A 19,405-nucleotide genomic window follows, 5' to 3' on the forward strand; every position below is an offset into this window, starting at 1 on the left:
GTCAGAGGTGGGCGTGGCTTACCGGAGGGGGCGTGGCTTGGTGCGCGGGGTGGCGGGGCGGAGGAGCGGTCTCGTGGCGGTCGCGCGGTGAGTGACGCGCGGGGTCAGGGGGTCTCGTGCCCGTCCCGCGCCTCAGGGGTCCCGCGCGTCCCCCCCCCCCCCATCCCCTCCCAGTGCGGGACGCGGGGTCCGGACCGGGCGGGGATTGGCGGGGGGCGGCCCGGCCCGGTCCGGTTCGGTTGTCAGCACCGAGGGTACCGCGGGGTGGCGGAGGGGGACGCGCAGCCCCGCACCCGCGGCCTAAGGCAGCAGCGCGCCTTCCCGGGGCCTTGAGGGGCGGGCTGAGGTACGGAAAGCTTCTGCGGGAAGCAGCGGGGCCCCTCGGGGCGCGGGGAGAGGCTTCCGGAGCAGCGCTTGGCCGGGCCGGGCCCCCGGGAGCGGGTTTGGTCCCAAGGTGACAGCGGGGTCCCTGCGCATCCCCCCGCTCCCTGCCCCCCGGTTCTGCCCCCAACCCTCGGGGACGCTCCAGGGGACTTGTTTGGCTTTGCCGGCCGCGGGTTTCATCGCCCTGCCCGGTGGTCACCCCGCAGATCCGGGTGCGGGGGGAAGGCGAGGGCCGTGCGGGCGCGGAGCTGCTCCGGCTTTGGTTCTCATCCCTGACCCAGGGGTCACTCAGCACTTCCTTGGCTTTAACAACACCCGAGCCAGCCCTCGGTAAGCAGCTTTCTACCTTTGTAGCTTGAGAAATACATCTCTGGTTTGTAGTTTTATTTATTTTAATTTATTTTTTCCTCGGGAAGCCGGTGTCCCCAGCTGGGTGTTGAGACCCGCTGCCCTCTGGTTGAATCCAGCACTTGAGAACCGGGGGGTGTGGAAATGCACCAGAACTGAATGCGGGGGAGAGGGAATCGGTGATAAGGGCTGGATGACTTCCTGGCTTTGGGTATTTTCTGGCACCGATCAGCAGTCTGTAGTCAGAGTTACTCTTAAGGTACTTGAGCCAGAGCAGGAAGTTGCCAGCTCTGTTGTACGGCTCCACTTCTTCCCAGTGAATTGGAGCTTTTATTGGGACAATAGGGAGTGATTGGGAAGTCAGTGAGTTAACTAAGGGGAATATTAAGAAGCTTTTTCATTGCAGAATATGTGATTACTATGGAATGAAACCTGGAAAAGATCACAAGCCCTGTTTCTGCTTTAAAAAATGTCTACAAAAATGCAGAGGCTCAATAGTTCTACAGTGATCTGGTGTAAATTCCCACTGGGAGCAGGTAGTCCCTATCTTGGTATGGCAGGTGCACAGGAACTGCAAGTAGGAAATGTGATTCTTGTGCTCTGTAGATGCAGGAATGGTTTGCTGCTTTGCTTCCTTACATATTTCTGTTGTTATATTCAATATATACTTTTAAACAGCCCAGACCTATGTGCCTCAGTCCTGTTGCATTTGAATTTAGGGTTGTTTTTTTTTTTGGTACAGGTAAAATGACATCAGTACCCACTGTAAGCATCACATCTCAGCCCTGTCTTAACCAGTTTAATTTTATTTTAGCATTGTTCATCTTCCTCATCTGTGTTTGAGTCTGCAGTGGGTTTGTGGTCCCAATGCTCTCAGTCACAGCCCAATTGTTCCAGCTTGTGCTGGAGTTTCAAGCTTCAGAAGGCTTAATAGTACAGCATTTTGTGCACATGTAGATTCAGCTCTCTTCACAAGTATTTATTAAATTCACTTTTAATCTGTTTGATCTTAACTGCTTGAGCCTGAGGTAAATAAAGCTCTCACAGTCTTTTTCATGAGTAACAATATGTGATCTTACAGCATAACTTGGTGTTCAGTTTAATGACCCCAGTTCATATAATTCATGATGTAATATTTCCTCAGGCTTTCACCAAGCTTTGGATCATGCATTGCTTTTTTTTTCCCATCCTTCATTAAAAAGGGGGCACTGGAAATAACTGTGAATGTTGCACATCAAATGCAGGTTGGGTTCTCACCTGTGGGTGTGTTGGGCAGCCTGACTGTGACTGCCCTGCTGCACACCTAAAGTGGGGCTTTTTGCTGTGAACACAAAGCAGTTTTGCTGCAAGCAGCTTTTTGCTGCTTCCACTGCTTCCTTTCCACTGAGGAAAAAAAAAAGAATCAGAAAAAATAAAAGTAGCAGGAGTTGCAGGCTCCCACACAGCTTCCTATGAAGAAGGAAGAAATTTTGCATGAGTGCTTTCTGCAGAGGTTTTGTTGCTTGTTGGAAGTTACAGAGAATAATTTTAATTTTGTATTGGATTTCTGATCTGGAGCAGCTTTTTAACTAGGCTGAGGACTAGAATAATTTCTCTCAGAAGAGGGGAGGAACTGAACAGCCTTTCCATGTCAGTTTTACATCTTTGCTTTTATGAGGCATAGCCCCTGACACCTCCACTTCCAAGTGGTGTGAGGACAAGAAGGTTTGTGGTTTGTTTTGGTGTTTTTTCCTTTTTTAGAGAAGTTTGTGTTCTTCCCTCACCCTCTACAGTGTAACTTCAGTTTTTGGATTAGTGAGACATTCTATTTCTGAGCAAAAGCTTAATTCTTGAGAAGGGAAGGTATTAGGGATACTGCTCTTCAAAGGATCAGCAGATCTGTGTTCACAGAGTGAATCTGAGGCAGGCCCTCGGGAGCTTCCTTTCAGCTCTTGTTCTTCAGGTCAGGGAGAAGACAAAACTTTTTGTTCTTTGCACCCAAATGTAATACCTTCTCCTTCCCTTTCTGGTGTCTATACTTGCTGTGAAGACCTCTCTACCCAACAGGAGGAATTCCTCCCTCCTGGAGACCTTCTCCACCCTTGGCTGAAGGTCACCTGGTGGTTGCAATAATCTGCATCGGAATTCTCTGAAGTTGAGCTGCAGCAGCCTGCCAGTGTTAACTTCTCCAGGAAACCTCTGGGAGTCTTGGCAGTTTTTTCTTAGAGAAGGATTAAAAAGACTCCAGCTAGTTGATGTTGTTTTTCTGTGGGAGATCCAATCTTGGTTAATCTACTGCATTGCCTTTTGTTTCAATCTAATTTGCTGGAAATGTTCCCAATCAAGCCCCAAGGGGCTTGAGACCAGTGGTTTTTTCCATTAACCTTTTTTTCAGCTGAAAGCTGGAATCTGCCAATTCAGGGAATATGAGTCTGGTTATTGTAAGTAAATCAAACTCCTATTTGCTGCACTCCAAATCAACTTTCTAAAACCTCTCACTTGTTGGCCCTGGAATTAGACTTTTTTGGTTTAGATGCCTATGTAGAACGAGGTGATGAAACACCTCCTTTTTGTCCTTCCCTGGTTTTACCATCTTCAATGTCCTCTTCCTAACATGGGTTTCCCAGTGTCTTTTTTTCCCTCTGTCTAACCAGTTGATATCTGCAGAAGTCCTGTTGGTCTCTGGTGGCATTTGAACACTGTGACTGCCAGCCAGGACAATTGTGGAAAATATTTTAAACTTTTCTTTTTGCTCTTTCACCTCACAGAGTTGTAACAGTAGAAAATCCCAGAATCATGTGAATGTTATTGGTAATCTGTTGAAAAGGTTGCACATGCATATTATCTGCTGACTCTGATGTTTCTCTGAGCTAATTCAGCAGCCTGTGGTAGCTCTAGCTCACAGACTGAAGTTTTTCAAGTGATGGAGCATCTTATGAGGAAAACTCCTGTGACTTTTGCTGCTACCTGGGAGCTTTAGGTGAGCATCCCAGCCCGTGGTCTGGTCCTGACATCCCCAGTGGGCTGTGTAGTCTGGGCAGTAAATATTTATCTTGGGTCATGTGGAATCTTTGGCTGTAACAATGGGGATTGCTGAGATTTTGTGAGGGATGGGTTCACCCTGAGTGGAATGGAGCTGCAGGCCTTGCTGCTTCAGCCCTTACCCCTCCTTTGCACAGCTGAGAGAAGCTGAGTGTATTTCCCACTGACCATCTTCCAAGTCATGGCTCTGGTTTGGAACAGGCTGGGCAATAAATAGGCTTAAAGTGGAGTAAAAGTGCTCATAGCTAAATCTGAGCAGGAGTTAATGATTAGCTCTGCTAGCAATGATGATATGGGTTCTGCCTGTCAGCATTACTTGAAAGTTTACAAACTTTGATCCGTCTCAGCACTGGTGCCTGTTTGGAGAAGACTGCTCTCCTGGAGGCAGTAGATGGAAAACCTGTCTCTGGGATAGTAAGTACTCAGGGGTTTTCAGCTCTGAATCATTTCTGCTTTGGATTAACAGCTCTGTGGCAGTCCCAGGGTTTGAAAGCTGGGTGGAAGAAGCAGCTTTCAAAGCTTTTTCTTGTAGTAGTTTATTGTCCTAACTAAAATGAAAAAAATGTTGCTTACAGTTTGTTCTAGTTTTCCATTCCCTGGAAGGTGATCCTGTCAGGAGAGTGTCATGAGGCCAAGGCTCTTCCAAAGGCAAGTCTGTTCCCAGGGAAAGCCTTGGTTTGATTGCCCTTCCTCTCCTCCTGATACTGCAGATCTTGCTGAGTTGCCAAAGGGTGAAGGTGGGATTGTGTTTGTGTGTTTTCAAAAGTGAAAAAGTAGATGTGCATTGTTCCAGGGCTCTGGATTTGTTCTCTGAACTCTTACATTTGGATGTCTCTCCTGTTATCTGAGATCATGGAGCTGGAGTGGGAGAGTGCCTCTGGGGCTGGATATTTTGGTCTTAGCCTGCTGAAACATTCCTGGGCTTCATTAGAAACACAATGGAATAGGTTTTGCTGATGCATCAGGTTTTGCATTTTGCTCAGGAAGAGCTTGAGGCTTCTCACACACAGGTGGTTTGAACAACTGGAGCACAAAAGAATTTCACTCTTGGCTGTGGCAGAACAAGCTTTGGTTTTGAGGGAGTCATCGGTGGTGAGGCAAAATGAAACAAAGAGTCAGTCTTGCAAACTATGAGGCCTTTGGTGAAAAGCTGACATGCAAAAGGTGACTCTCACCCTCCAGAGTAGGAATCCCAAGTCCCACTGTGTTCCCATAGGAGCTGACATCAACCACATGTGGCTGTTGCAGCAACATCTGGTGTGAGCTGGAACGTGACAGCTCCAGGGAAGGTGAATGGTTGAGTGGCCACCTTAAAGTCCTGAGCCTGCACATGGACACACACCTGCAGAGTAATTGTAGGCAAGCAACCACTTAAACACAAAAAGAAAGGAGTTGCAGTGTGCTCCTGGGATTGTTGATCAAGGAAGGTTTCACGTGTGGTGGAAGCTCATGAACAGTGGAGGTGTTTCTGTGGGATGTGTGTGTGGCAGTGCCGGACACAGGAAAACATATGAGAGTTACTTAAACCAATACAGCTCGTATCAGGTGTGTGGAATGCATTCCTAAAAATTAACAAGAAGTTCTGGGGGTGATTTTCTTCTTATCCAGATTCTCAAAACACACCAAAAAGCCAGAGCAGAACTGGTACAAATGGTGCCTGTTCTGGGCTAAGCCTGGTTATGATGTTGAAAAACAGCCAAAGGGGAAAAATGGGCTTCTTTTCCTCATACACAGGTTGGTGTGAATGTGGATGGAGGTTGTTACCAGCTGATACATTACCCTAAAACTCTCTTTGTTACCACTGCAGTGCCTTGGGCATTGGCTGAGGTCACTGGGAGTCCAAGGACAGAACCTTTTTAGTTCAGCTACAGGGTCTGTGGCTGGGCCCATCAGCCTTGCTCTCCACAGCACAGAGCAGCTCCTTGCCATCTCTGCAAGAACTGCCAAGTCCCTGACCTGTGCCCAGACTACATGTGCCCTCATCATTCTCCAGAGGTTTTAGGGTGCTGAGTGGGCTGAGCCTGCCTGAGCTCAGAGCTGGGCTGGAGGGTCTCAGCAGATCTAAACCTCAACTCTTGTGTGACACAGAGCTGGAAACCCTCCTGTGTGACGTGTGGAACAAGGGCAAGGAGGGTGAGATCTGGGAATCTGCTGAGAGTCTTCTGAACCATTGTGCTGATGGACTTTAGGCTCCCTTTTATGAGGCCTGTACCAAGCCAATGCCTTCCATTTTGTTGCCCTCAGCATTAGTTTTATCTGCATGAGACAAAGGTATTTATGGAGTTGCTAGATAGCATCTGCAATCTGGCACCTGTATGGCAGGGCAGGGAATGCACTTGTGGAACACACTGACTCACATGGAGTTGTGCAGCCAAGGAGACGTTTGCTGACTTGGGATTGCTGACTCCTGGTTTCATTTTGTGTCTCCTGAGAATTATTTTACAATCTTACCAGGGCCTAAGGCTAGAATGCACAGCTTTAAATCAGCCTGGTGAGAGCTGTTCATAGTGCTCAGCCTGCTGTGTGTCCTTCCCACTTCTGCAGACCACCCAGCCATGGTTTGTTGGGTGGTAATGTGCAGATAGTTCCCTGTCTCACATCCTGACGTTCCTGAGAAATGGGATACTTGTGCATGTGGCCACTGAGTGCCCTTGGGACTGAGACACTTCTAGTGAGACATGGGCTGGCTCCATCTCATTGTACCAGCACTGGAATCTGGGTGATGAATTAGTGAGCATGGTGGGGAACCTCGTGAGTAAAAGATTTACATTTTCCTGGCATTAAAAAAAAAAAAAAAAAAAGCCTGTTGTAGGTGTTGCATGCTCAAAGCTGTTCTTGGTTAGGGCTTATAAAATAGGAAGAGAAATTCTTCACTGTACCTGGGTTTTCTATGGAAGCAGAGGTTGACTTAAATAGTTCAAACATTATTTTTTTAAATTAGAAAGTTTTTGAAGAGTATTGCAAGGCTCAGGCCTGTCCCCCTCACTCCCCAGCATATGATGAGACTTCAGGCTGTTTCCAGCTCTGGCCATATGGATCACATCTCCTGATCACTGTTCCTCTGCTCAGTTGTGCAACATCTCTGCAGAAGCTGCTGCTGAGGATAAGGAAGTGTCTGTTTGTTCAGGCAGTTGTGTAATCTTGGAAAATACAGATCACGTGGAACTGCTTTTTGTCTCCTCTTCCCTACTGCTCTCCTCTTTCTCTCTGCTGGTAAGAAGGAGGCTTGGAGAGGTTTTTTTCAGCTGCCCAGTGAGCACAATGTGGGTTTTTAGCCAGAAGGTCCTCAGGTAATTTCTGACCCAACCTTGTGCACAATAAGCAGTTTGCTCTCAGCTGTTCTGGCATCCCCAGATCCCTGCTAAGCCACTGGGATTTCAGCCATTCTGCTTTATCTGTGCTTAAACACAACGTGGGCCCTGGGGGGAAGGGAGGCCCTCAGGTTTCTCCTCCCTGGCTGCTGTTGGTGACATGGGGACATGTCACTGTGTGCTGTGCCATCCTCTGGAGCATCTGAGGAAGAGGGATGTGGTCCTGGGGGAACTGCTGCAGGAGTCTCTGACATGTACAGGGAGTGCTGAAGAAGTTCTTCTGGAGATGCTTCCTGGGAACTGATGGAAGCATGTTGGTGTCAGCTCTGGATCCACACTGCTGTTGGCATTTCTCAGCCTTTCCTCCAGTATTTCCAGGCTTCCAGGCTCAGGTTTTGTGCTCTGCAGGATTGTTTTCTGCTGCCTTTTGCTTCATTGGGGCTGTTAGTAATGACATGGGCTGGCATGGTCCTCTGCTTCATGAAGTTCAGTGCATTGTCCTGTGAAGAACAGCCTGTTCTCTGTTGTTTTTTTGGTTTTTTTTTTTTCTTCTTCAAAGATTTAGAGATTTCCTGGGGAGTCTGCAGAAACTGGAAGATTAGGAATGACCTTCCTCTTCCAGGGAAGCAGATCAAGCAGGGTCTCCAACAGAAGGTGACCAGACCAGTTTGCTATGAAAACAAACTCCATCAAAGGGATGTGATTGAAGCCGTGCTGAGAGGAAGAGCTCTGCCCCCTCCTCTGGTCCTGCTGATTGTGCTGAGGGAATGCACCCAGCTTGGCTTTAGCTGTGGAGCTGAGTGTTCAAAGAAAGGAGAGAACCTCAAGGGTTGAGCTGATGCTGGTACCTTAGGAACTTATCTTCATTTTAATTAAAATGTTATTAATATACGTAACGGTGCCAAGCTGCCAAGTAGTATTGTGCAACTCCAGGAAGCTGCCTGTGTGAGCCAGCATCTCAACTGGAATCCAGGTCTGAAATGGGACTGATTTTTCATTTTTTTGCTGTTTCCACACAAGTGTCCAGATGTGTGCAGCCTTTCTCCTGGGGCCAGAGCACCCCTATGATGATGAGAGGGACAAATGTGTATTGGTACCAGTGTATAATGGGGGAAAGAAACAAGGATTTGGTAAGGATAAAACAAGCAAACAGTGGCAGGCAGGAGCTCTGAAGGAAGGACGGAGGTTTATAGCTCAGATATGTGTGAAAAAACAGCAAAATGACTCCAAGCCCAGGCTGGATGAGGCTCTGAGCATCCTTGTCTGGATGGGAGGTGTCCCTGCCCATGGCAGGGGGGTTGGAGTGGATTCTGTCTAAGGTCCCTTCCAACCTCTCTGCCATTCTATGGTTCTGTGATGATTTTACTGTCCCAGATCACTGCTTCCATCTCTGCATGTCACAGTCTGCCCAGACACCATCCCCTTCTAAAGCTGAACACCAGATGTTGTCTGTAGCCCTGCTCAGCTCTTTTTTTGCCCGTGGTTCTCCACTCCCTCTGCATCTCAAGCTGGACATCCTCCAGAGTACCTGCGGCCTTCCTGCTGAAGCTTCTGAAGGACTGGAGCCTCTGTTTATGTAGAAATAGCTTGGCTGTATCCCATCTTACTGGTGGTGAGGGAGTCTCCTCTGTGTCTCCTCTGTCACACAGTTTGTGTTTTTCTGCTAAACTCCTCTCATCTGGCTTGATTCACTTTTCAGGGCTTCTCAGGTCGTGACAAACCCCAGGAAAAGCAAAGCAGAGCAGCCTGACAACCTCAGAATGTATCAGAGCTCCTCTCCTGAGCTGTTCCCTTCCCTGCTTTTTATTCCAACCCCTTCCAGTGGGTTGAGCTTTTAGGAAGCCTTAAACTTCTGAGAGGTACAGGCTTTTGGTTGGGTCCCTGTGGTGGTGACCACAGCCACACAGTTCTGCTCTGACCTTGCAAACATAGCTTAGAATCTTAATATAGCTCCTGGAGCTCCTTTTTCAGGAGCTGTGCAAGGGAAAACCCGAGGTGTGCAGTTCAGAGGAGTCCCTGCACAGCACAGCCCCTCCTGCTGTCTCTGAGTTCCAGCCTGAGGTTGCTGAAGCTTCTTGGGAGAGCTCTGAGGAGAGTTTTGGCATTGGAGAACAGCTCTGTGTGTCTGTAAAACCCATTATGTTGCATTACTTGTTCCTCCTATCTTTAAAAATGTTTATACAGACCCAGGAGGGCTCTGGCTGCCTGGCTGGGTACTCCTGCAGTATCACCAGGCAGAACTGGGCTGTGCCTCTGCCTTTAAGCAGCTCTGGAACTAAGCCTGGGGTCCCAGAGGAGGCTCAGCAAGTCCACCCGTGTGGGAAGGAAGCAGTTAAAGCTGTCAGGTTTGCCAGGAAATCAAATAAACTCGAAGCAGTGCTTGAGTCTCATGATGACTACCTCAGACCTTTCCGTGGAGACCACAGGCAGGGAACAGTGCTGTAGTGTCTTCAGGCTCCCTGCTTCCCCTCCCACCTCCAAAAAAGAAAAAGACAAAAAGAATTAGGCTTGAGAGCAGAAGCTCAGAGCCAGGGGAGCTCGGAGACTGCCAGCTGGACTGCTGTAAGTAGAGCACTGATAACTTTTGGGTGCCTTTTCCATTCCTTCTGTGTTTTATATGTAGTGTTCCTTTGTGCTGTGCAGGGCTGAGATGTGCAAACAAGAGATCTTTGAGTTTCCAACTTGCTATTTTTAATCATTTTCCCCTGGAGTTCTCCCAGGAACTTTTGTTTCCATTCTAAATCTTAACAGTTTTTTTTTCACTTCTTCAGGAGAAGAGAGGGACCTCCTGACCCTATTCTTGCTGCCAAAAGCCTCAGTAGAGAGACCCGAGGTTGGAATCATTCCAGCTGGGTTGAGAGAGAAGTTTGGAGGCTTCTGCCAGAGCCAGCCCCAGCAGCATGGCCACTGCAGCATGCTGAACAAATAATTACTGTAATGGAGACCAAAGAGGTGTTTTTTAAGGCTCTGGTCCTTTTGGGCAGAGCCAGTGGAATTTGGTTTATTTCTTGCTTTTTTTTTTATTTTCAGGGAAAGATGAGGCACTGAGGGAGGGTTTTGCTGCTCTGGTGGGCACTGATTTAGGGCTCTGTTGTTAACCCTGTCAGCCTTCTGACTGGGAAGGGGGCTTCGGTTTGCAATGTGACTTTAAGGAAGCTCTGTTTGCACCCTGTGCCAGGCTAAGCTGCCTTTTAAAGGACTTCTGGGGAGCTTGGCAGGTCCTTCCCATAATCTGTCCTGTTTCTTCACATCCTCTGTTTCTGCATTACCTGGTGTATCTCCCTTGGGTGTCTGGAAGGCTGTTTCCCACAGGAAAACTCTGATTTGTTGTGGGGTGTCAGGATTATTTCTCTGTGATTCTGTGATTATGGATTAACTGTTCCCGGGGCAGGAGCAGCAGATTAGGGAGCTGTGATGGGGGTTATGATACTGGCAGCCACCTCATAGCTGAGACCTGCTTGAGAGGACTGCTTTGGGCTTGGTGTCTCCCCAGGGCCAGGTTTTTTATCCCTTTGTTGGGCAGTGCTGTAGGATCCCTCTTTCCTCCCCTTCCCTGTGCCCTGGAGCTGTGTGTGGCTCCTTTCCCTGTGTGAGGTGCTCTGTTCAGTGCTGGTGGAGCATGAAGCTGAGTCCTGAACCTGAGCTCCCAGTTGGTTGGGGTCAGATCCTGGCCCTGGCTCCACTCCTCCCTGCCCCAGCCTGGCTCCCAAGGTGGCATTGGAAGGAAGGGAGAGAACCCTGCAGCTGAACAGGGTGCTGAGGCTGCTCCTGCCCCAAGGTGATGGTGGAAAGGAAGACAAGTCCTGTGGGTACCTCGGGGTCTTGCTGTTTCCCATAAGAATTTGAGGGGTTGTGAAGTGAAGGCTGCAGCTTCTCTGCAGGAGAGAGTTCTCTCTCCTGTCTCACCCTGTTTGTTTTCCTGTGCATTTCTGCAGAGGACAGAACATCCCTGGGTGTGCATTGCTGGTGGCAGTGTGGGTTCCAGGCAGGTGCCCCATGAGGTCTGTGCCCCCCAGGTCTGCACATCCTTCACAACACCTGAGCCTGTTACAGCCTGGGCACCTCTCCTCTCCAAGCCATGCTCAGGAACCCACTCCTGTGCCTCTCCTCCCTCTGCAAACATCTGGAGCAGGCAGCACTCACCCATTCAGACAAAATACCTGCTGCTCAAGTGCTGCCTGTGTACAAGGGTAAAGTTATTTAAAGAATTCACTACAATACAGGCTTGTGGATCTGGAATTTTTTCTTCCAGGTGTGAGGTCAGACTTGCTAAAAACAGCACCCTTCTTCTCAAGAGACACACAGCCCCCTGCCTGTCCTCTTGTCTCTGGGGAGTCTGTGTGAGCAAACCACAGCTGTGCAGCTTGAAATGGTGTATACACAGCCAGTAACCTGCTGCTGCTGCTTCCCTTTCTTATGTAGGGACCTCCTTAGTTGTACCTCAGAGACTGATTGTACTGGGGGGTTCCACTGGAAGGGAGTCACTTGTAAACAGAAGTTTATCCCCTTGCTGGTAACCTCTGTTCCCACAAAAGGCAGCTGAAGTGGCTCAGTCCTGGTGATTTCCTCTTATGCCACTTCACATCCCATTCTTTTCAGGATCTCATACACTGTCCTTTCTGTTGGATAAGTTCAGTAAGGGTTGGATTTGGTGTTGGAGCACTAATATAGCAGGTGGGAAGGAGCTGCACAGGTGAGCATCAGACTCTTCCAGGCCTGTACCAAACCCCTGCCCATCCACGTGCAGCCACTTGTGAATTCCTGACCTTGTTTTTTGTTAATACTCTGTAAATATCTAGAGAATGCCTCTTCCCCAGGCTGTGCTGGGGTGCAGATGCCTCATCCCCATCTCACTGTGAGGGGTACTTTTGATTTTTAATGCAGGGTGTCCAGACATACCTGATTTGCAGTAACCAGGTTAGGGGTTTGGACTGGCAGCCTTTGGAGTGTTCCTTCATTGTGTGTAATGTGATTAGAGGGGCAGCTGTGACAATGGAAAGCTCATGGAAACAAACTGGGATGGCCTGTGGCTGTCTCAGACCTTTGCCTGCTAATAGGTCCTGTACCACCTAATGTAATTTCTTTGTTAAACATGTTCCCAATAAAATGGATAACTGTCAATTAAAAGAAATATTGTAATCTGATCCTTTAGTTCCAGCAATTTAAAATGGGGCTTGAGATATTTCTGCCTCCTGCATGACTGCCATTAAGAAGATACTTGGGTTTCTTCCTTTTACAGATAAGAAATGTTCCTTTATGCCCAGCACTCCTCCCCATGTGCTGCCTCAATCTGATGAGGCTGCTTTTCTGGCAAGAATGTTCTGGATGGGGCATCAATAGGATGCTGTAGGGCTTGGAGAGACACACCTCCTATAACCTGTCCTGTTCCCTGTGCTGTGTGACTGCAGTCAGAGTGCAGGACCACAAGGATGCTCCAGAAGTGTATCCAGAGGCAGCAGTGCTCGGGCTTTTCTCTAAACCATCTTCTGTGTAGAAAATTGCTTCTAACTATTTTTGTTTGTTTGTTTTTCAGGGTCCCACTTTTCTCTGTGCCTTTTGGAATAGCTCTGCAGTGAAGATGTCTCACAATCACATGAACAGCTCCACGCTGCTGCCCACCCACCCTCCTGAGCATCAGCACACAACAGCAGCCCCAGGACATGACCATGGATCTGACATGATGATGATGGTAAGTGGAAAAGTCATCACTAACCAGGGAGCTTTTCCTCACCTGTGATTTAGAGGAACTTGTCATCCTAAATCCTGTGCTCTTCAAAATCAGACATGAAGCTTGGCTTTAGCAGGCACAAATCAATCCAGTGAAAATGCAGACCCCATTCTGGCTCTTCTGGGGTGAAGGAGTGGTGTGAGGTGATCTACAACTCAAAATACACCTCACGGCTGGAGATCCTGTGGCAAAATGGTTGTGTCTTGTAAAAACCTTTGTGTCAGCCAGCCCAGTGTCTGTGAGCACTGTGATCCATCAATACACACTTGGTGTGGGGAGCCAAGGGCCAGCAGGGCTCGTTGCCACCTGGCCATTAGGTGGTCCTGTGCCCTGCTGCTCCAGCTGACTTTGATTTAAACAAGTTCAGACTTGTCAATGCTGGCATCACTGAGGTTTGCAGAGATCCTGGCCAGAGTTTCCATGGAGATAACCCCGGGGTCTGTGTCGTTGTGTTTAGCCAGTTCTAGGGGCTTTTTTAGCTTTTTCCTATTTTCTAAATACTTTTGAGTCTGTGGGTTATTGAAACATGAATTGATCTTCATGGTTAAACTTTGAAAGGAGGGAAGAGAGTTGGGCACTTCCTTTCAGATGAGAATATTCTCAGGAGTATATTTTGAAAGCCTTCAGTTAAAATTTGCCTGCCCCAATGAAGGAACCAAGAATCATTGCAAACAGTGTCATAGAGAAGGCTTAGAGCAGCCTTCCCCCTCCTGAGCATGGCCCAGTGCAAAGCTCAGTAGTGCTGGTGGAACTTTGCAGTCCAAGTTCTGTCACCAGTCTCCTTGTGAAGCTCTTCATCAAACAGCTAAATGTTGGCATTCTCTTTCCATTACTTTCCATATAAATGTAATTTCCTTACCAGTGTAAGGATGAGCTCTCCAGAGACATCCCCAATCCTCAGCTGCTTCTGATGCTGAGGAGAAAGGGAGCTCCAGAAGCAAGGAGAAGGCCCAGTGCCTTCTGCCCGGGGACACTGTCTTGGGGAGCTGCTCACTGGGTTTGGAACCTGGAGCATTTGTAGCTTGTGTGTTACACTAGAATTACTGAGGAGTTTCTTCAAGTCTCTCTGGTGACAAACTGAAATGATCAAAGTTTTGTCACAGTACAAAGGCCTTTGCTGAGTCATGTTGTGAGCTCCATCTCAGGATGAGCTCTTCAGGCTCATCTGGATGTTCTTTATGTTTTGGGCAGGCAATGACTTTCCACTTCAGCTATCAGAATGTGCCATTGCTGTTTTCTGGACTTACAATCAATACTCCTGGAGGTCAGTAAAACTGTCTGGTCCAGTCCAAAGGAAAAAGTTTTTAACTGATTAATGTTTCAGGAATTATTGCTTTTTTTGTCAAGAATGTGCAGGCACACTGCCTTGAGCCTGTTTTAATGGCATGGGGTGAGAAAAGAAAAAGAGAGGTGCTTGTATAGTTAATTTCACCAATCTTGCTAGCAGAAGTGATTGCTGCTCTCACTTTGGGGGTGAAATTGCAATTAGTGTGGGATTAAATTCCCATTTCCCATTTATCCATGCGTGCACACAGTGCTCAGCCAGAGCCTGAGCAGATGTTGGATCACTCAGCTCCTGACAAGTTTTGAAGCAGACATTTTGCTGCTGCAGAGATCCAATAATGTTTCCTCTTTTGCCAGAAATGGCTGGTGCTTTTGTGGCTGTCTTCTTCCTGGCCATGTTTTATGAAGGCCTTAAGATTGCCCGGGAGTGTCTGCTCAGGAAATCCCAGGTCAGCATCCGCTACAACTCCATGCCAGTGCCAGGCCCCAATGGCACCATCCTGATGGAGACACACAAGACTGTTGGGTAAGAACTGCACTTCATTCTCAGTTGAATTTCCCCAGCAGCTGACAGATATGAAAGATGGGACAGAAACTTGCTGCAGGCAGTGCTACTCTCTGCAAAGCACACTGAATCCAGATTGGGATGCTGCTTGACACTGTGCTTGAAGCCACCCTTTAGTTTGGGGGACAAAAGTAGGAAAGCAGCAAGGAGGCAGATAAGCCATATTTTTTTTCCCAGAGCATCAATGAACACATCTGGGGAGTTTCCTGGAACAGAATTTAGGTGTCATAGCCAGTGACTCTTGACAGCAAATACTTCAAGTCCTGCTGTCAGATAATCAAAGCCTCTGCACAGAAAAGCAGCCATTCTGCTTATTGAATGTGCAGTAAAACAAGCTTGTAGAGGTCTGTTTCTCAGTTAAAAGTGTTGTACTCCCAGCAGGTATTGTGATTCTTTTGTTATCAGTCACTTCTGGGGGGAAAAACACAGCTACAAGTGACAGGTGCATGCAGAAGTCCCTGTCCAGCCTGCTTTGTTACCCTCTCTGCCATTTCATGCCCATCCTGTCAGCCTCAGAGCTGAGTTTCCTCTTTGGGGATGTGTCTTATCTCTGTTTTCTCATCCATCCTGATGGATGCTGACTGCTCTTTGGCTTTTGTGTTCTCAGACAGCAGATGCTGAGCTTCCCTCACCTCCTGCAGACAGTTCTGCACATCATTCAAGTCGTGGTCAGTTATTTCCTCATGCTGATCTTCATGACCTACAACGGGTACCTCTGCATAGCTGTGGCAGCAGGGGCAGGGACAGGCTATTTCTTCTTCAGCTGGAAGAAGGCAGTTGTTGTGGATATCACTGAGCACTGCCATTAACACTGCCTGCCACCCAGGAGCCTCTCCACCCCACTGCTCTCTTGAAGTGCAGCCATCACGAGGACTGGATCATTCCTAAGCTGAAAGAGAAACAATACCAAGGGAAAAAAAAACAAAAAATCAACTGGAGTTCACCACAAGTTCCAAGCTGGGGTGCAGGGATGTGAGGAGCTGGGGAATGCTGCTCCCCCTTGCTGTAGGCTGGCAGCAGGGCTGACTCTGGAGGGTCCCGTGGTAGCCATTCTTGGCTAGGATTTGCTTTATTCTTAGATTATGCCATGATTGAAATTAGTTGGCTGACAGAAATGTAGAAATTATTCTTTTAAAAAAGATAAATTTATTTTTAAATTGTACGTGCTCATCTCTGAGGGTTTTATGAACAGTAGCTAAAGATCAGAGTTGCCAGTGGAGCCTACGTGTGCAAATGGCTATTTTAATTTTAATTTTTTTTTTTCAATATGTTCATAGTGCCAGGGGAGGAGATCTCCCTGGCATTGTGGCTTCTGGGGCCAATGATGCCTTCTGTTGCAGAAGGACTCAGCCTCTGAGGAAGACTTGGTGCTGCACATCAGACACACTCAGATGTCCTGGCAAGGGAGTACCTGAACATAAATATGTGACCCGTGTGCTTCAAGGGGTCTGAATCAGTCTGTCCTCCAAGCATGATGAGTGTTGTTAACCTTCTGATGTACCCAGCAGTTTTACTCAGCTTCAAGTGACAACATTTGGGTCTGGCTGCTTTCACATCCCAATCATGGAAATACACAGAGTGGATGCAGGGCAGTTGTGTGTTTAGAGGGCAAAGGATTTTACATAAAGCATTGAACCCACAGTTCCTTCCTGTTGAGTTGCACCTGGATGGATCTGGAGCTAAACTTTGGGTTTACTAAAATTAGTTCTATAAGTGAGGTGAGAGCTAAATAAGGATTTCATGACACTAAGGGTTAAAATATCTCAAGAGGGCATTCCTTGGTTGAGAGTTAGAAACTAAACCAACCATGTTCCTGTAAAGGAGAGGTCTGGGGAAGAGAACAAAGCAAGGACAGGACTACAACAGCCTTCAGTCACTTCTCAAGAGAAATGTGAGAGCTGATGGGGTTGGGGTGATGACATTGATTTGTAACTTGGATGACTCCTCTTTGACTGAATAATGATGCTGACCTTGCTAGTGTGGAGGTGCAGAACAGGCACACAGCTCTCTCCAGGGTGCAGAGGGGATGAGTGGTGCTGCCTGGGAGCAGGAACCTGGGCAGAAGTCTCCCAGGGTTCTAGCAAGTGCCTTCCAGCAGCCTGAGAGAGCCCTGGGCAGCACTCAGGTAGAAACAGGAGCCCAGGCTGGGCTTTGGGGTGTGCAAGGGAAGGTCTGAAGGGCAGGTGGTTAAGGAGAGAAGATGGAGAACTGTGTCCTCTCTGCTTCCAAACTCCCCAGCACGGGGACACGCAGCTGAGAAAGGGACCTTCCCACTCTGTGTTTCCCTGCCAGCTCTGGCCAAGCTTTTGGTTTAATATTGACAATCCTGAGATGTCACCTACCTCCCCGTGTCCCAGCCTCTCCCAGCTTCACCAGATGCCACCAGCTGCTGTGTTGCTGGCCCAGGGTGCTGTTTGCTGTACCCAGCTCATGGCTTCTGCTGACTGCTGTGGGTGCAGCCCCAGGCTTTCTGCTGGCTCTGTGTGAAGTTGTCCTGATAACACTAAACTTGCATGAAGCAGTGCTTGGAGGGAGGACTCTCTAATGATGATGAGCTGAGTAAATGGAATTTATCTGTCAGCACACCTGTAGCACTCTGGGTATGTGATGTCCTGCATCTCTCTGTGCCCTGACACTTGGTGTCCACACCCTGTGCCTCTGGATTACCATCTTGGAAGAAGTGCACAAAATATCAGGCTGTGTTCATCAGCTGGCTTCTTGGTTTGCTCTGAGTGCCTTTTCAGTTTGTCTGGAGCCAGTCCCACCAAATCCAGCAGGATTTCTAGTTTTGTTTACAGTGGACTGTAATTTCTTGGTTTTACTCCTGCTCTTTGTGGAGGTAGCTTGTCTGATGTTACTGTGAATATCATCAATCTCCTGTATATAATTAACCAATAAAAATAGATGGCATTTTACTGTGGTGGATGGAAGGTTTGGGAATAATCTTCAATGCAGCTGCAGTGAGGGCTGGTGACATTACTGCAGCCTTCAGAACGTGATGCCAAGGGTAAGTAACCAGTGTTACAAGCAGGAGCCCTGCAGGCAGGGAACAGCCTGGCTTTCCCCAGCCCTTTTTCTCTGCACGACTCTTCCCTGCCTGCTGTGATGAGTTTTACTGCAGTTGTGTTCATCTGTACAAGAGGAGAGAAGGGATGGGTTGGGTTTTTATCTCATGTAACCAAAGTATGACTGGAACCTCCTGAGATGTTTCCCGGCTGGACCTGGGGTGTGCTGGAACTGCCTCAGCAGCAGAGTGATCCCCAGGAATGTGCTGTGGGGTCAGACTGGAACAGCAGCTCTGCTCCAGGCCAGACTGTGCCTCCTAACAGCTTGTAAAGTTGTAAGTTCTGTTCATTTCTCCTGACCTGAAATTTGATGCACCTAAGCCACCTAGAGAACGAATTTCACAAGTCTGCTTTTGGAGCATTGCCTGAGACACTAAAAAATACAAATAATGGGAAGTTGGCAGGAACCAACCCCAGGATTCCTGCTTTCTATGGGACAGCATCTATAGGGAAATACTTGATGACTTTTGATACAAGGAACAAACACCACTGGCAGCCACCTGAAACCCAGGGATGGGGTGGCAAACCAGGGAGTCTGGGGGCACAAACCAGTGCAGCTTGGGGAGGGGGACACACTACTGAGGGCTGAATGGAACAGGAAAGTGTAAAGGAAAAACTGATCAATGAGAAAACAGGGGATATTGTTCCATGTGCCCAGTGTGCATCATGCTCCCCAGCATCTCCTCAGCAGGGGCACCAGCTTGTGGGGCTGAAGGTTCAAACAAACACCTCCCCTGGTGCCATCCTTAATGTTACCACATCAGATCCCCAGCAGACCCTGCCAAAGGGGCCGTTTCACCTCCTCAGGGTTTCAGGGTGCATGCAAGTGAAGAAAATGCCTTCTCTGGGTGCTTCCATCCCTGCCTGCACAGTCTTCACATCTATCTTGTGAGATTGTTCCTTTTTTTTTTTTTTTTCTTTAATTACAAAAGAAAAAAAAAGACATTTATTTAAATCAAAACACTTGGCCAAGAGGCATTCCCAGGTGTGTTAACCAAACTTAAAACAGTATCATGAACAAAACAAAACATCAAAAAACGAGGCAGGGAAGGCACATCCTGCCGGCACCCAGACCCGAGCCCCGGTCAGCCGAGGGGGGTTCGGTCCCCGGTCAGCCGGGGAGGGAGGTTCGGTCCCCGGTCAACCAGGGGGGGGGTTCGGTCCCCGGTCAGCCGGGGGGTTCAGTCCCTGCTCAGCCGGTCCTCGGGGCCTCCGCCGCCGCTAGAACTCGAAGGTGCCGAAGTGAGCGGCGCGGCCGCCGGCCTTGGGCTGTGGTTTGTAGCCGATGCGGTCGTTGATGATCTGCTCCCGGCTCTTGTGCTCGGCACCCAGCCCGATGGCCGCCGCCGCCGCCTCCTCGCCGGCCGCCGTCACCTCCGCCTCCTCCCGATGCTTCTTGCGGCTCTGCGGGGAAAAGGGGCCGCCTCAGGGGACTCCCGGCCGGGGCAAGGGAGCGGGAGAAAACCCAACCCCCCCCGGAGCGGCCAACGCCAGCCCCGCTCGCACCTCCAGCTCCTTCCGGATGCTCTCGAACTCCTCGATGTCGTCCAGCTTCAGCTCCAGCCGCGTCGGCTTCCGCCGCAGCATCGCCACCCGCAGCCGCTTCACCTCAGCCGCCACCAGCCCAGGACCAGCACCCCCGGGCTCCGCACTGCTCCGAACTGCAGCTCCCGCACCTCCCGTCCCGCCCCACCCCGGG

General features: G+C 48.9%; 2 protein-coding genes across 4 annotated transcripts; one reads left to right on the plus strand and one right to left on the minus strand.

Annotated features, from left to right (window-relative positions):
• The first annotated feature begins 9 nt into the window (after positions 1-9).
• On the plus strand, positions 10-17,556 carry SLC31A1 (solute carrier family 31 member 1). Of its 3 annotated transcripts, none has more exons than XM_030460961.1 (5): positions 10-87; positions 12,598-12,753; positions 13,984-14,056; positions 14,434-14,602; positions 15,249-17,556. In XM_030460961.1, the coding sequence occupies exons 2-5, from the start codon at positions 12,643-12,645 to the stop codon at positions 15,448-15,450; spliced, it is 555 nt and encodes a 184-aa protein (XP_030316821.1). In that variant the 5' UTR covers positions 10-87; positions 12,598-12,642; the 3' UTR covers positions 15,451-17,556. The 3 variants fall into 3 exon arrangements, with proteins under 3 accessions (XP_030316821.1, XP_030316822.1, XP_030316820.1); XM_030460962.1 differs by lacking the exon at positions 10-87 and adding an exon at positions 274-346; XM_030460960.1 differs by lacking the exon at positions 10-87 and adding an exon at positions 427-714.
• A 1,092-nt stretch (positions 17,557-18,648) lies between these two features.
• CDC26 (cell division cycle 26) lies at positions 18,649-19,402 on the minus strand. The gene is made up of 2 exons (XM_030461409.1): positions 19,213-19,402; positions 18,649-19,110 (listed from the first exon to the last, which is right to left on the minus strand). Exons 1-2 carry the CDS (start codon positions 19,291-19,293, stop codon positions 18,928-18,930), a joined length of 264 nt encoding a protein of 87 aa, XP_030317269.1. The 5' UTR covers positions 19,294-19,402; the 3' UTR covers positions 18,649-18,927.
• Between the last annotated feature and the right edge of the window lie 3 nt (positions 19,403-19,405).

This window comes from Calypte anna, chromosome 17 (assembly GCF_003957555.1).
Source record: "Calypte anna isolate BGI_N300 chromosome 17, bCalAnn1_v1.p, whole genome shotgun sequence".
In the NCBI taxonomy this organism is placed as follows: Eukaryota; Metazoa; Chordata; class Aves; order Apodiformes; family Trochilidae; genus Calypte; species Calypte anna.